At 38.5% G+C, this 15741-nt stretch overlaps 1 protein-coding gene across 8 annotated transcripts in view; it reads right to left on the bottom strand.

The window, feature by feature from the left end:
• Positions 1-15741, bottom strand: part of SMAD5 (SMAD family member 5) — a 78648-nt gene that overhangs the window by 28905 nt on the left and 34002 nt on the right. For 7 of the 8 annotated variants that reach the window (XM_066343520.1, XM_066343521.1, XM_066343516.1 and 4 more), the window contains 2 exons: positions 8520-8771; positions 1190-1312 (listed from right to left, as the gene is read on the bottom strand). In XM_066343520.1, the coding sequence (XP_066199617.1) occupies positions 1190-1312; positions 8520-8771 (375 nt within the window). The remainder of the gene's footprint in view (positions 1-1189; positions 1313-8519; positions 8772-15741) is intronic. The other variant, XM_066343523.1, reaches the window with a different exon arrangement.

Here is a 15741-nt window from a genome sequence, read left to right as displayed (position 1 = left end):
CTAGAATGGCTGTAATAAAAAAAAATAGAAAATAACAAATGTTAGGAATATGTGGAGAAAGTGGAAGCCTACTGGTTAAGAATGAAAAATGGTACTGCCACTTTGGAGAAACCTGGCAGTTTTTCTTATATACTTAACTTACCATATGTCTCAGAAATTTCACTCTTAGGTATCTACTCAAGAAAAAGAAAAACAGTGACCACACAAAGACTTATATGCAAATGTTCATAACAGCATTGTTTGCACTAACCAAAACCTGGAAACAATTCAAATGTCCATTAACTGGTAAATGGATAAACAAAATGTGGTATAGTACATCCACATATTGGAATACTTGTTCAACAATAAAAAACTATAAATACATGCAAAAACATGGATGAACCTTGAAAACAGGATGGTAAGTGAAGGAAGCCAGATACAAAAGAATGCACAATATGAGATTCTACCTATAGGAAATGTTCAGAAAAGGTAAATCTACAGAAACAGAAACAGATTAGGTCTCTGAAGTTGAATCTGGGAAGGTGAATAGACTACAAAATACACACAAGGAATATAGACTTTTATTTATTTATTTATTTATTTATTTATTTATTTATTTTATTTATTTATTGTATTTTTTTCTGAGGTTGGAAACGGGGAGGCAGTCAGACTCCCGCATGTGCCCAACCGGGATCCACCCAGCACGCCCACCGGGGGCGATGCTCTGCCCATCTGGGGCGTTGCTCTGCCACAACCAGAGCCATTCTAGCACCTGAGGCAGAGGCCATGGAGCCATCCTCAGCGCCCGAGCCAACTTTGCTCCAATGAAGCCTTGGCTGCAGGAGGGGAAGAGAGAGACAGAGAAGAAGGAGATGGGGAGGGGTGGAGAAGCAGATGGGCACTTCTCCTGTGTGCCCTGGCCAGGAATCAAACCCGGGACTCCTGCACGCCAGGCCGATGCTCTACCACTGAACCAACCGGCCAGGGCCACAAGGAATATTTTTAAAGAGTTATGGAAATGTTCTAAAACTACATTGTGATGATGGTATAAAATTTTATACATTTACAAAAATCAATCATAAACTTAAAATGGATGAATTTTATGGTATATAAATTATACCTCAATAAAGCTGTTTTGAAAAAGTTAAAAAGAAGTAAACAAACAAAAGACCAAGAACAACATAATAAATATGCTGAGTATTTCTTTTACCTCTACTGGATATACTGGGCATAATCTGGGGAATCATGTTATTGCTTGTTGTATCCATGGGCTGGGAATTATCTTGACCCATCTGATCATCTGGTGGCATATAGGCGGGAGGAGGAGTATCAGCTAAGAGGAAGAAAATAAGACAAGTTAAAGTCCCTCCAAAATAGTTCAAGTCTTCATCCTGCTCATAGTTATTCTTAAAGCATTTAAAAATTCATAAGTTTACTAGCAGGGTTTATTATTGAATATCACAGACACACAAAAATGCAAGATGCTATCTCAGGACAAGGGAAAAGGAAAAAGCACAACCATGAGCTACTAAAAACCTACTATAAGCCCACATATACTATATTTGGGATAATCCAAAATTCACTAAAATAGAATTCAAGGTCAAGAATTTTGCCCTTATTTGCTTAGAATCATATGCTTGGTGAAACTCCAACTACTGGAAATCAATCTGAAGAACACCATTATCCTAGCCTGGGTGTGTATCTACAAACACTTTTAAATGATCAAACTTATCACATACTGTATACTGTTATTTAAAACTGGAAAATAAAGCTATGCTCCTTTATTATATTGCCTTTATTTTATTAATATCCTTTTACTAATATATTTTATTATATTGTCTTTCTTATTATGAAGACATTTGCCATAAACACTAAGAGTAGTTGTCTAGTTTTTTGCAATGTCCTAAAATGACATTGTGCCCTATTAAATGACTAGGTAATTTTCTCTGGAAATTGAATGTTAACTGAAAATCTTTCGAGTTCCAACACTTTTTTTTTTTTTAAAGAGACACAGAGTCAAAGAGAGGGATAGACAGGGACAGACAGGAACGGAGAGATGAGAAGCATCGATCATTAGTTTTTCATTGCATGTTGTGATACCTTAGTTGTTCATTGATTGCTTTCTCATATATGCCTTGACTGTGGGGCTACAGCAGACTGAGTAACCCCTTGCTTGAGCCAGGGACCTTGGGTCCAAGCTGGTGAGCTTTGCTCAAACCAGATGAGCCCGCACTCAAGCTGGCGACCTCGAGGTCTCGAACCTGGGTCCTCTGCATCCCAGTCGACGCTCTATCCACTGCGCCACCGCCTGGTCAGGCTTGAGTTCCAACAGTTATGGTTGAAATTCTTCCCAAAAGCTACAGTTATACTTCATCTCAGTAATTATAAACACTGAGGAGCCAAGGCTTGCAGCTGTCTCACAAGCAGGCTCCTCTTGCAGGGGTGAGGGGAAAGCCCGGAATCAGACAGAGACCCACAGCTGAGCAAAGGTGCTCACCCCTGCCCTCAGGGCCAAGGCTTGCGGGCAGGGGCGGTGCATAACCCCACCCGCGGGGATGGGCAAAGGCCGAGGCCACCGAGGCTTGTACACCCAAGCATATGATCACAGCCCCTTCCGTGAAGGAAAGGCGGAAACCACAGCAACAGCCCCAGTGGGCTGGCACCAGCAACACCCATACCCGAACACACTAGGCAGCAGCAGCAGAGGGGGTGGCGGGCCTGCAGACAGACCACACCTAGGGAACACAGAGGCCACACCCAGTGGACTCCGGTGGCCAAAACCACCTTTTATACGGACAAAATGAGAAGGCAGAAAAATGCAACACAAATCAAGAGAAATCCCCAGAAAAGGACCTGAATGAGTCAGATATAAACAAATTACCAGATGCAGAGTTTAAAATAATGATTGTTAGGATGCTCAAAGATCTTAGAACAATAGAGGGTCATTACGAACACCTAAATAAAGACATAGCAAATATAAAAATGGACACTGAAACAATAAAAAAGAATCAGTCAGAAATGACAAATACAATATCAGAAATGAAGGAATAGAAGGAATTAAAAGCAGGATGGATGAAGCGGAGAATCGAATCAGTGAGTCAGAGGAGAAGATAAAAGAAGGCACGGAAGCAGAGCAGAAAAAAGAAAAGAGACTCAAAAAGTCTGAAGAAACTCTAAAAGAGCTCTGTGACAACATGAAGAGAAATAACATCCGCATCATAGGGGTTCCTGAAGAAGGAGAGAAAGAACAAGGTATAGAGACTTTGCCCAAACATATAATAGCTGAAAACATCTCACAAGTTCAAGAAGCACAGAGAACTCCATTAAAGAGAAACCAAAAGAAATCTACACCAAGACATATCATAATTAAAATACCAAAGCTAAGTGATAAAAAAAAAAATTAAAATATCACATAGAAAGGAGCCCCCATAAGGATGACTTCCGACATGTCAACAGAAACACTTGAGGTCAGAAGGAAATGGCAAGAAATATTCAAAGTAATGCAGAACAAGAGCCTACAACCAAAACTACTCTATCCAGCAAGGCTACCATTTAAAATTGAAGAAGAAATAAAAAGCTTTCCAGACAAAAAAAAACCTCAAGGAATTCACTACAACCAAGCCAATGCTGTAAGAAATGCTAAAGAGCCTGTTGTAAACAGATCAAAGGAAAAAAAGAATATAGCAAAAAAGGAATACAGTTTTAAAGAATAAAATGGTAATAAACAACTACATATCAATAATAATCTTAAATGTAAATGGATTAAATGATCCAATTAAAAGACATAGGGTAGCTGCGTGGATAAGAAAACAGGACCCGTACATATGCTGTCTACAAGAGACACACCTTAAAACAAAAGATGCACATAGACTGAAGATAAAAGGATGGAAAAAACTATTTCACGCAAATGGAAATGAAAAAAAAGCTGGGGTAGCAATACTTATATCAGACAAAATGGACTTTAAAACAAAGGCTATAGCAAGAGATAAAGCAGGTCACTACATAATGATAAAGGGAGCGACCCAACAGGAAGATATAACCATTATAAATATCTACACACCTAATATAGGAGCACCTAAATATATAAAGCAGACTTTGATGGATTTAAAAGGTGAGATCAACAGCAATACTGTAATAGTAGGAGATTTCAATACCCCATTAACATCACTAGATAGATCCTCAAGAAAGAAAATTAACAAAGAAACAGCAGACTTAAAGGACATATTAGATCAACTCGATTTAATACATATCTTCAGAACCTTTCACCCTAAAGCAGCAGAATATACATTCTTTTCAAGCGCTCATGGTACATTCTCTAGAATAGACCACATGTTAGGGCACAAAAGCGGCCTCAACAAATTTAAGAAGATTGAAATCATATCAAGCACTTTCTCTGATCACAATGGCATGAAACTAGAAATCAACCACAACAGAAAAACTGAAAAATACTCAAACACTTGGAAACTAAATAGCATGTTATTAAATAATGAATGGGCTAACGACGAGATAAAAGAAGAAATAAAAAAATTCCTAGAAACGAACAATAATGAGCATACATCAACTCAAAATTTATGGGACACAACAAAAGCAGTCCTGAGAGGGAAATTCATAGTATAACAGGCATACCTTAAGAAGCTAGAAAAAGCTCAAATAAACAACTTGACCCTGCATCTAAAAGAACTAGAAAAAGAACAGCAAGTAAAGCCCAGAGATAGTAGACGGAAGGAAATAATAAAGATCAGAGCGGAAATAATTGACATAAAGGCTAAAGTAACAATACAGAGGATAAATGAAAACAGGAGATGGTTCTTTGAAAAGGTAAACAAGATCGATGAACCTTTAACCAGACTCACCAAGAAAAAAAGAAAGAGGACTCAAATAAATAAAATTAGAAATGAGAGTGGAGAAATAACAACTGACACAACAGAAATACAAAATATTGTAAGAAAATACTAATGAAGAACTGTATGCCAAAAAACTAGACAACCTAGATGGACAAATTCCTTGAAACATATAATCTAACAAAAATTAACCTGGAAGAATCAGAAAACCTAAACAGACCGATTACAACAAATGAGATTGAAACAGTTATCAAAAAACTTCCAAAAAAGAAAAGTCCTGGGTCTGATGGCTTCACAAGTGAATTCTACCAAATATTCAAAGAAGAACTAACTCCTATCCTTCTCAAGCTATTTCAAAAAATTCAAGAGGAAGGAAGACTTCCAAGCTCCTTTTATGAGGTGGGCATAATTCTGATTCCAAAAACAGGCAAAGACAACACAAAGAAAGAAAATTATAGGCCAATATCCCTGATGAATTTAGATGCTAAAATCCCTAACAAAATATTAGCAAACCGGATCCAGCAATATATGAAAAAAATCATACACCAGGATCAAGTGGGATTTATTCTTGGGAGGCAAGACTGGTACAATATTCGTAAATCAATCAATGTGATTCATCACATAAACAAAAAGAAGGAGAAAAACCACATGGTAATTTCTATAGATGCAGAAAAAGCATTTGATAAAATCCAGCACCCATTCATGACCAAAACTCTCAGTAAAGTGGGAATACAGGGAACATACCTCAACATGGTAAAGGCCATCTATGACAAACCCACAGCCAATATCATACTCAATGGGCAAAAATTAAAAGCAATCCCCTTAAGATCAGGAACAAGGCAGGGGTGCCTCCCTTCACTACTCTTATTCAACATAGTTCTGAAAGTCCTAGCCACAGAAATCAGACAAGAAAAAGAAATAAAAGGCATCCAAATTGGAAAAGAAGAACTAAAACTATCATTATTTGCAGATGGTATGATATTGTATATAGAAAACCCTAAAGTCTCAGTCAAAAAACTACTGGACCTAATAAATGAATTCAGCAATGTGGCAGGATATAAAATTAATACTCAGAAATCAGAGGCATTTTTATACACTAACAATGAACTGTCAGAAAGAGAAATTAAGGAAGCAACCAAAACAATAAAGTACCTAGGAATAAATTTCACTATCGCAACCAAAACAATAAAGTACCTAGGAATAAATTTAACCAGGGAGATTAAAAACTTGTACTCGGAAAATTATAAAACATTGATAAAAGAAATCAGGGAAGATACAAACAAGTGGAAGCATATATGTGCTCATGGTTAGGAAGAATAAACATCATTAAAATGTCTTTATTACCCAAAGCAATTTATAAATTCAATGCAATACCAATTAAAATACCAATGACATACTTCAAAGATTAGATCACATATTCCAAAAATTTATATGGAACCAAAAGAGAACACGAATAGCCTCAGCAATCTTGAAAAGGAAGAATAAAGTGGGAGGTACCACACTTCCAAATATCAAGTTATACTACAAGGCCATTGTACTCAAAACAGCCTGGTACTGGCATAAGAACAGGCATATAGATCAATGGAACAGAACAGAGAACCCAGAAACAAACCCACACCTTTATGGACAACTGATATTTGACAAAGGAGGTAAGAGCATACCATGGAGTAAAGACAGCCTCTTCAACAAATGGTGTTGGGAAAATTGGACAGCTACCTGCAAAAAAAAAACAAACTAGACCACCAACTTACACCATTCACAAAAATAAACTCAAAATGAATAAAAGATATAAATGTAAGCTGTAAAACCATGAGCATCTTAGAAGAAACCATAGGCAGTAAGCTCTCTGACATCTCTCGCAGCAATATATTTGTCGATTTATCTCCACAGGCAAGAGAAATAAAAGACAGGATAAACAAATGGGACTATATCAAACTAAAAAGCTTTTGTGCAGCTAAAGACAATAAGAACAGAATAAAAAGACAAACTACACAATGGGAGAACATATTTGACAATATATCTGATAAGGGGTTGATAACCAAAATTTATAAAGAACTTGTAAAACTCAATACCAGGAAGACAATCCAATCAAAAAATGGGTGAAAGAAATGAATAGACACTTCTCCAAAGAGGACATACAGATGGCCAATAGGCATATGAAAAAATGCTTAACATCACTAATCATTAGAGAAATGCAAATTAAAACCACAATGAGATATCACTTCACACTAGTCAGAATGGCGCTCATCAACAAAACAACATAGAATAAGTGCTGGTGAGGATGTGGAGAAAAGGGAACCCTCCTGCACTGCTGGTGGGAATGCAGACTGGTGCAGCCACTGTGGAAAACAGTATGGAGATTCCTCAAGAAATTAAAAATCAAACTGCCTTTTTACCCAGCTATCCCACTTTTAGGAATATACCCCAAGAACACCATAGCACTGTTTGAAAAGAAGAAATGCACCCCCATGTTTGTGGCATTGTTCACAATAGCGAAGATCTGGAAACAGCCCAAGTGTCCTTCAGTGGACGAGTGGATTAAAAAGCTTTGGTACATAGATACTATGGAATACTACTCAGCCATAAGAAATGATGACATCAGATCATTTACAATAACATGAATGGACCTTGATAACATTATACTGAATGAAATAAGTAAATAAAAAAAAACTAAGAACTATATGATTCCATACATAGATGGGACATAAAAATGAGACTCAGAGACATGGACAAGAGTGTGGTGGTTACAGAGTGGAGGGGAGGACAGGGAGGTTGTTGGGGGAGGGGAGGAGCACAAAGAAAACCAGTTAGAAGGTGACGGAAGACAACTGGGAAAAAAGAAAAAAACTATAAACACTCAATATAATTCGTCTTCACCCCAAGATTTATACAAGATACAGTTTTGAGACAGAGCTACAATCAGAACTAAATCTAGGACAAAGAATGAAAATTAGCTTTTGAACAAACTGAACAGCAAGTTCAACAGTTGCTACCAAATTCATCTTTAAAAACAAAAACTGCACCAATTGCTATTTTGCTGCAGAGAAGCACAGAGAATATACCGACATACAATTCCACCTGCAATAGGCATTCAAATATCTGAAGAAGTGACATAAGATGTGTCGGTACGTGACATGACAGGCCATTAACAAAAGTTAGAAACTTTATAAATCATCACCTACTTATCTTTCTTCAGGCTAATCAGTTCATCAGTAATCTAATTAAAGGTAACTGAAGTTTATTTTAACTTTTCAAAGTCTAAAATGATTTGAAAAGCAACGTAGTAAAGTTAAAAAAAGCACAGACTTTAAAGTCAAGGAAACTTGAGTCTGAACCTCATTTATTATCTGTGCGAACTTAGGCAAGGTACTTTGTTAAAGACTTAGTTTAGTATCATCCTTCCATCAGTAAAGCAGGAATAATATCTAACTCAGTTATAAAGATTAAACTTAATGTAATATCTTTCCTTACAATATGTTACATAAAAGGCACTCAATAAATGGTACTTAGTATTATAAATTATATGGAAATAGTTTTTAAAATGGTATTTGGCAAAATAAAATCCAAAACTCTTCTGTAAATCACTTATCAAAAGGAGCTAGCTCTTGGCATCTAACAGTTCACCCAGAAGGCCAGCAGTTTAAGAACAATTGCTGATTCTCAAGGATTACTTTTTATATCAATAAAATAAATCCTTACCTGGGAGCTGAAATGGACTTCCTGGTCCAGAACTTGCTGGGGAGTTGGGATACGTGCTGCTAGCAGGGGAAGGGGGATAGGGGCTATTTGGAGATAAGGGAAAGGGAGTATTGTTGGGCTGGTGGAAAGAATCTGGAAAAGTTGCGTTTTGTGGCATGTGTGGTTCATTGTGGCTCAGGTTTCTAAACTGAACCAGAAGGCTGTGTTGTGGATTGAATTCATTATGACGAGGCACTAATACTGGAGGTAAAACTGAAAGACAAAAGACAAAAGTCATCTGTCAGCAGTGATTAAAGCAAATACCCCATGCACAGTAAGGCGTACACAGAAAGGATTCAGGAAAGACTGTAAATCTATTAAACAATTCACTTTTAGGAAAGACTGCTTTATAGAACCTTGAATCTATTGACATAATAACTAAACCAAAACTCTCAAGCATTTTGTGTGTATAAAGGACTCTGGAAGACAGGAAACCCAGAAATGATAACACTCCTGTTCTTCAGGAGACAAGGCATATTTTAAAACAACCATAATATAAAAAATGAATGCAATGAGAGTTCAACAAAGGTGGGTACTCCCAGCTGTCAATGAGTCAAATATATACTATGGAAAAGACAGCATCTGATTGGACCTTAAAGAACTGGTAGGATTTCACATGGGAATGCTAAGGGTGAGGGGAACCAAGGAGGAGATGAGAAGATTACAGGAGGGAGAGAAGAAAGGATAAACAGCCCAGCCACAGAACTGGGAAGGAAGATGGAGAGACTAAAGTTGAGATTGGCTATACACTGTATAGGTGTCCTGAAAGCCTTCATGTTTCCAATATTGAACGTTTCATGTTTCTTAGTTTGAAAAATTTCACAATTTTGAACTTCAGTCAAGTTTTTCCCTACTCAAAGTAGTAACCTTTACTATGTAGAAGTCCTTCTTATGCAGAAGTCTTCATTCAAAATCAGTTTTCTAAACATGACCATAATAAAAGTATATACAATAAAGCTGAAACATGTTAGAGATACATTTTTTTAAATTAAGTGAAAGGCGGGGAGGCAGAGAGACAGACTCGGTCATGCACCCCGACCGGGATCCACCCGGGCAAGGCCACTAGGGGGCGATGCTCTGCCCATCTGGGACCGCTGCTCCGTTGCTCTGAACAGGAGCTATCTATTTCAGTGTCTGAGGGGAGGCCAAAGAGCCATCCTCAGAGCCGGGAGTCAAATTGCTCAAACCATTTGAGCCATGGCTGCAGGATGGGGGGAGAGAGAGAGAGAGAGAGAGAGAGAGAGAGAGAGAGAGAGAGAGAGAGAGAGAGAGAGAGAGAGAGAAGAGGGAGGGGTGGAGAAGCAGGTGGACACTTCTCCTGTGTGCCCTGACTGGGAATCTAACCCTGGACTTCCACACACTGAGCCTACACACTACTGCTGAGCCAACCAGTCAGGGCTAGAGAGATACATTTTTTAGAAGATAAACTTTAGCCTGACCTGTGGTGGTGCAGTGGACAAAGCATCAACCTGGAGCACTGAGGTCACCAGTTTGAAACCCAAGGGCCTGCCTGGTCAAGGCACACAGGAAAAGCAACTATAAGTTGATGCTTCCTGCACCTCCCCTCCACCCCATCTCTCTCTCTCTCTCTCTCTGTGTGTCTCTCTCCTCTCTCTAAAAATCAATAAATAACACCTTTAAAAAATAATAAAAATAAAAGATAAAATTTATTCAAACATTCACTTTCTTAAAGACCCAAGCGATCAATCATATACAAGTATCTGATTACCTTTCCATATAGGAAACAGAAAAAAACTTATCTTCTTTAAACTCTTATTGCACCAATTCAACTCTTTTACAACTTTCCTATATTAGCCAGTGTAATTTCACGTCTGAAAATCTCTTTGATTCTGACATCATTCAGCAAAAATACTGATCTATTTTTAAGTTAACTAGGTCATACCTCTCCTCCCCGAAGTAGGGATGTACCTGAAGAAACAGAGGCTCTTATTTGTACTCTTTTGTCTTTTTATTTTATTGAACTAGTGTTGTAATTATGTGGTTAACGTCTGTTTACGATTGTTTTATTCTACTGTGTATTACCAACTGCTGTCCCTCTCTCAGAATGATGGGACAGCTGCCACTAGAGAGTAGAGAGGGCATTAAACAGTGAGAATTTCTGTTTAGCTAGCTACCAATCTGGAAGACCTAGTAAAACAATTATAGTATACTTAAGAATTCAATCCAGTAAGGATCCCTTTACTTTTTAAGGCAGAGCTAAAATCACTGACTTCTCTTGTACATTTTCTCTTGTACTTCTTCTATGCACATTTTTTAATAATTATTTTCATCCAAAAATAATACATGAATAATTTTTAAAAAATACTAAAGAGATTAAAACACAACTTCTAAGCCTCCTCTCATACTGCTTCCAGAGCCAAAAAATATAAACTTTTAGCCATTTTTTCTAATACTTTATGTATTGCTAAATAATATGTTTATATTACTATTATTGATGTAAGACATTATTTGTAGACTCACTGTTATGGCAATGAAATAGCTTTCTTACATCATTCCATCCCATTTCCCAAAATAAAGTCACATTAATAGTTTTTAGTTAAATTAATGTTTATATTACATATAAAGATTACTCATTGTTGAGCTAAGTATGTACTATGATTATATTTTTTACCTGAACAATGCTTTTACTACAGTAAATTATTACCTTGTTCCTTCATTTGTTTAATCCTAATATTTCCAGAAGTCCAACAGATCTGTCAAATTCCTATCAATACTATTTTCAGATGCCACAAATAAAAAAAACTATTGATTCCATCTTCTCCCTAGATTCTCCATCCTTTTGCTAAAATCTCTGGTTGCTACTTAAGTCTCCTACAGATCTCAGTCCTTGGACTTCCCCTCCCTCCTCCTGTTAGATCTCATTTTGTGAACCCCATCTTCCTCAGTTAAATTCCTAAGAAACAGTGTACAAGGAAGGTAAATTTCAGCCCTGGCCTATACACTAAGTCCTGCCTTTATTTGTCTGCAGACAGAACACAGAACTGATGACTTTTTCTCTCTATTTCGGGGCCAATGCTTCATTTTCTTCCAGAATCAGAAATGCATTGAGAAATACAATATTCTCATTTCTAGTTCTTTCTATGTGTTCCATATTTTCTCTCTGGGAGCTTTCCAAATGTTCTTTTCATCTGTGATACACTAAAACTTCATGTGTGGGTCTTTGTGTCCCATGCTCTGCTTTTTCAATCCCTGGGCCCTTTCAATTTTCAGTTCTGAAAATCATTCTAGCAGTATTTGTGATAAATTTCTCTTTGCCATTTTCCTCTATGCTCCATTTCTAGGATTATTATTTTGTTTGAATGATATTTGACTTGAAATTCATTATGAACCAGTTAATATTTTAATCTATAACTTTTCATGCATTAACTCATCTAATCTTCATAATGAACCTATGGGGTAGGTATTATTATTCCCATTTTAAAGATGAGGAAATTAGCCTGACCTGTGGTGGCGCAGTGGATGAAGCATCTACCTGGAACACTTAGGTCGCCAGTTCAAAACCATGGGCTTGCCCGGTCAAGGCACATTATGGGAGTTGATGCTTCCTGCTCCTCCCCCTTTCTCTCTCTCTCTCTCTCTCTCTCTTCTCTAAAATGAATAAACAAAAATAATTAAAAAGAAAACTCACTAGCCTAACCAGGCAGTGGCGCAGTGGATAGAGCATCGGACTGGGATGCGGAAGACCCAGGTTCAAGACCCCGAGGTCACCAGTTTGAGCGCAGGCTCATCTGGTTTGAGCAAAGCTCACCAGCTTGGACCCAAGGTTGCTGGCTCAAGCAAGGGGTTACTTGGTCTGCTGAAGGCCCACGGTCAAGGCACATATGAGAAAGCAATCAATGAACAACTAAGGTGTCACAACGAAAAACTGACAATTGATGTTTCTCATCTCTCTCCGTTCCTGTCGGTCTGTCCCTATCTATCCCTCTCTCTGACTCCCTCTCTGTCTCTGTAAAAAACAAAACAAAAAACAAACAAAAAAACTCACTTAAAAAAATGAGGAAATTAGTCACAGAATGGTTAAGTAATTTGCCTATATACCAGTATATTGATAAAATCATGATTTAAATCCAGAAAGTTTAGTTCCTGAATCCAGTCTTAACCACAAGACAACACTGCCTATTAAACACTGAACTACCTGCGTTGGTACTTTATTCTTTTCCAACTGTCTTCCATCTTTTAAATATTTTTGTAATACTTTCTTGCTCCACTATGTATTAACAATGTGATCTTAAATAAGTCACTTCCCTTGGTTTCCTTACCTGTAACTAACTAGGTTCTAAAACGTTAGTACCATTTGCTAACCCTCTGAAGAAATAACCTCACAGTATTAGAAAAATACATAGTCCATAACTGCTCGATAAATGCTCATTACTATTACTGTTACTGCTACTACCACTTATTAATACCAGTACCATAAAGTGATCCATCCTGCATCACAGATGCTTGACTAACTTGCTTAAGTATACGAGAGCTATGACCCAGGCTTTTCCATAGAATGAATCAGGGTTGAGAAAAACGGATTATAAAGAACATGGCAGCCTGATCAGGCGGTTGCACAGTGGAATAGAGTGTCAGACTGGGACACAGAGGATCCAGGTACGAAACAATGAGGTCGCTGGCTTGAGCATGGGCTCATCAGGCTTGAGCACAGGCTCACCAGCTTGAGTGTGGAGTCGCTGGCTAGAGCATGGGGTCATAGCCATGATCCTCCATGGTCCCTGGCTTGAGTCCAAAGATCGCTGGCTTGAAGCCCACGGTTACTGGCTTAAGCAAGGAGTCACTCGCTCTGCTGGAGCCCCCCTCCCCAGTCAGGCACATATGAGAAAGCAATCAATAAATAACTAAGGTGTCGCAACAAAGAATTGATGCTTCTGATCTCTCTCCCTTCCTGTCTGTCTATCCCTATCTGTCCCTCTCTCTGTCTCCGTCTCTCTCACTAAAAAACAAATATGGCATTTCTATTAGGGAATTATAAACCACGCCCTGGTTATGAGGGAATACACTAAATTCCTAGACCTTTCTACAACTCCTAGAAAATATCAAGCTGGAGAGTTTTCAAGACCACATTTCTCTATTAAATCCTCAATCTTCCTTTATTTATCAATTCCTGCAGGATACAGGTCTCCTAGGACTCAATAGGAAATTGAGAATCACCTCAAATACCAACTGGCAGCTCTAAAGCCCTGAGACTGAACTTCCCCGACAGCACCGGCACTGCTACTATTCTTGCTAGTCTCCCCAGGCAGTGTGAGTGTCACAGCCTTTCACCATCTTGGGCTGGTATTATCTCCCTGTGAAACCCAGTGTGGCACAGACACCAAGTGACCCCCCCAGCTCTCCCATCTCTGTGCATACTCTTGCATAATCCCCTCCCCCTGAGTATAATACCTGTGATCTGCTTCTAACCAACAGAACATGGCAAAAGTGATAGGATGTATGTGATTAACATTCCATAAGAATAAAATAACCTTCTAGCAAGAAGATCCTCTCTTTCTTACCAGCTTTGAAGAAGTAAGCTGTCATGAATATGAGCTACCTATGAAGAGGTCATTGGAAAGCAAATGAAGGCAGCCTCCAGTGACAACCAGTAAGGGTTCAATAGCCTGGAAGGAACTGAACTCCATCAACAATCATATGAGCTGCCAAGCAGATCCTCCTCCAACTGAGCCTCAGATGACACCCAAGTCTGACCAACACTTTGATTACAGTATTACAAAGGATGCAGTTAAGCTGGCCTGGACCCCTGACCCACAGAAACTAAGAGATAATAAATGTGTTAAGCCATTTAGCTTGTTATACAACAATAGACAACTAATGTACCCAGCTAGTATCTCAGCTTATACAATCTCATTCATTACAAGATCTAGTTACTAGGCCCTAGCTAGCTGGCTTAGTGGCAGAGTGTGGATGTCCCAGGTCCAATTCCTGGTCAGGGCACACAGGAGAAGCAACCATCTGCTTCTCCACCCCTCTCCTTGTCACTTCTCTATCTCTCTTCTCCTCCCACAGCCATGGCTTCAAAATCAAAAAAGTTGGCCCCAGGCACTGAGGATGGTTCCACGGTTTCCGCATCAGGCGCTAAAAAAAAAATAGCTCGGTTGCAGAGCAATGGCCCCAGATGGGCAGAGCATCACCCCAAGGGGGCTTGCTTGCCAGGTGGATCTTGGTTGGGGTGCATGCAGGAGTCTCTCTGCCCTCCATTGCTCTCAATTAAAAAAGAAAAATTTACTGAGCATCATCTATAAAGTGCCAGATAATAACACTATTCTAAGCACTGGGGATGTAGTACGGAATGAGACAGAGGAGGTTCCTCCTCGCATCAGCCAATAAACAAAATAAATATCGAATACAGTGTCAAGTAATGATGGGGTATCTGAGCAAAGACTGAATGGACAAAATGTGCTATGAAAAGATCCTGGGAGAAGAGTACTCTAAGTAGAGGAAACAGCAAAAGTAAAAAAGAAAGAAAAAGCTCAGAAGGAGTATGACAAGTCCAAAGAACAGAGGAAGTCTGACAGATCATGCAGAGTCTTGTAGAAATCTGTTCTAGCATGCTAGAGAGCCTTTGAACTATTTTCAGCAGGGACTGACATGCTATCATATATATTTTTAAATATCACTGTGGCTGCTATGTAGAAAACAGAATGGGTTGGAGAGGGATAAAAAGAGGCAGAGATATCAATCAGAAGACTAGGGAAGGTGACAGGCAATGATGCCCTACTCTGGAGCAGTGTTGTTAGATAGTGAGCGATGATATTATCAAGATATAGTCCGAAGGTACAGCAAACAGCATTATCTCATAGCTCAAAAAAAGGACTTGAGAGAGAAATAAGAGATGACTTCTAGGTAGCAATGACATGAATGCTGGTGCCATTTACTTGAATAAGGAATATGAGAAAAAAAATTACTTGGTGGGGGGAAAAAATCAAAAGTCCTACTTAGACATTAAATATGATATGCTTATGGACATATTCAAGTGAAGATATCAAGTAGCAAGTGGATATAAAGGTCTAAATCTCAAAACAAAAGCTGACTCTGGAGTTCTAAATGTTAGCATAAGCTAGTTTATAGATGGTTTTAATACATGTGACAGCATGAGAGCACATAGAGGAAAAAGAGCTGGGGAAATTGTCTAAGGACTGGGCCCTGTGAACACAAGAAA

Source organism: Saccopteryx leptura, chromosome 6 (assembly GCF_036850995.1).
Source record: "Saccopteryx leptura isolate mSacLep1 chromosome 6, mSacLep1_pri_phased_curated, whole genome shotgun sequence".
NCBI classification, from domain to species: domain Eukaryota; kingdom Metazoa; phylum Chordata; class Mammalia; order Chiroptera; family Emballonuridae; genus Saccopteryx; species Saccopteryx leptura.
This window is presented reverse-complemented; position numbering and strand designations above follow the sequence as displayed.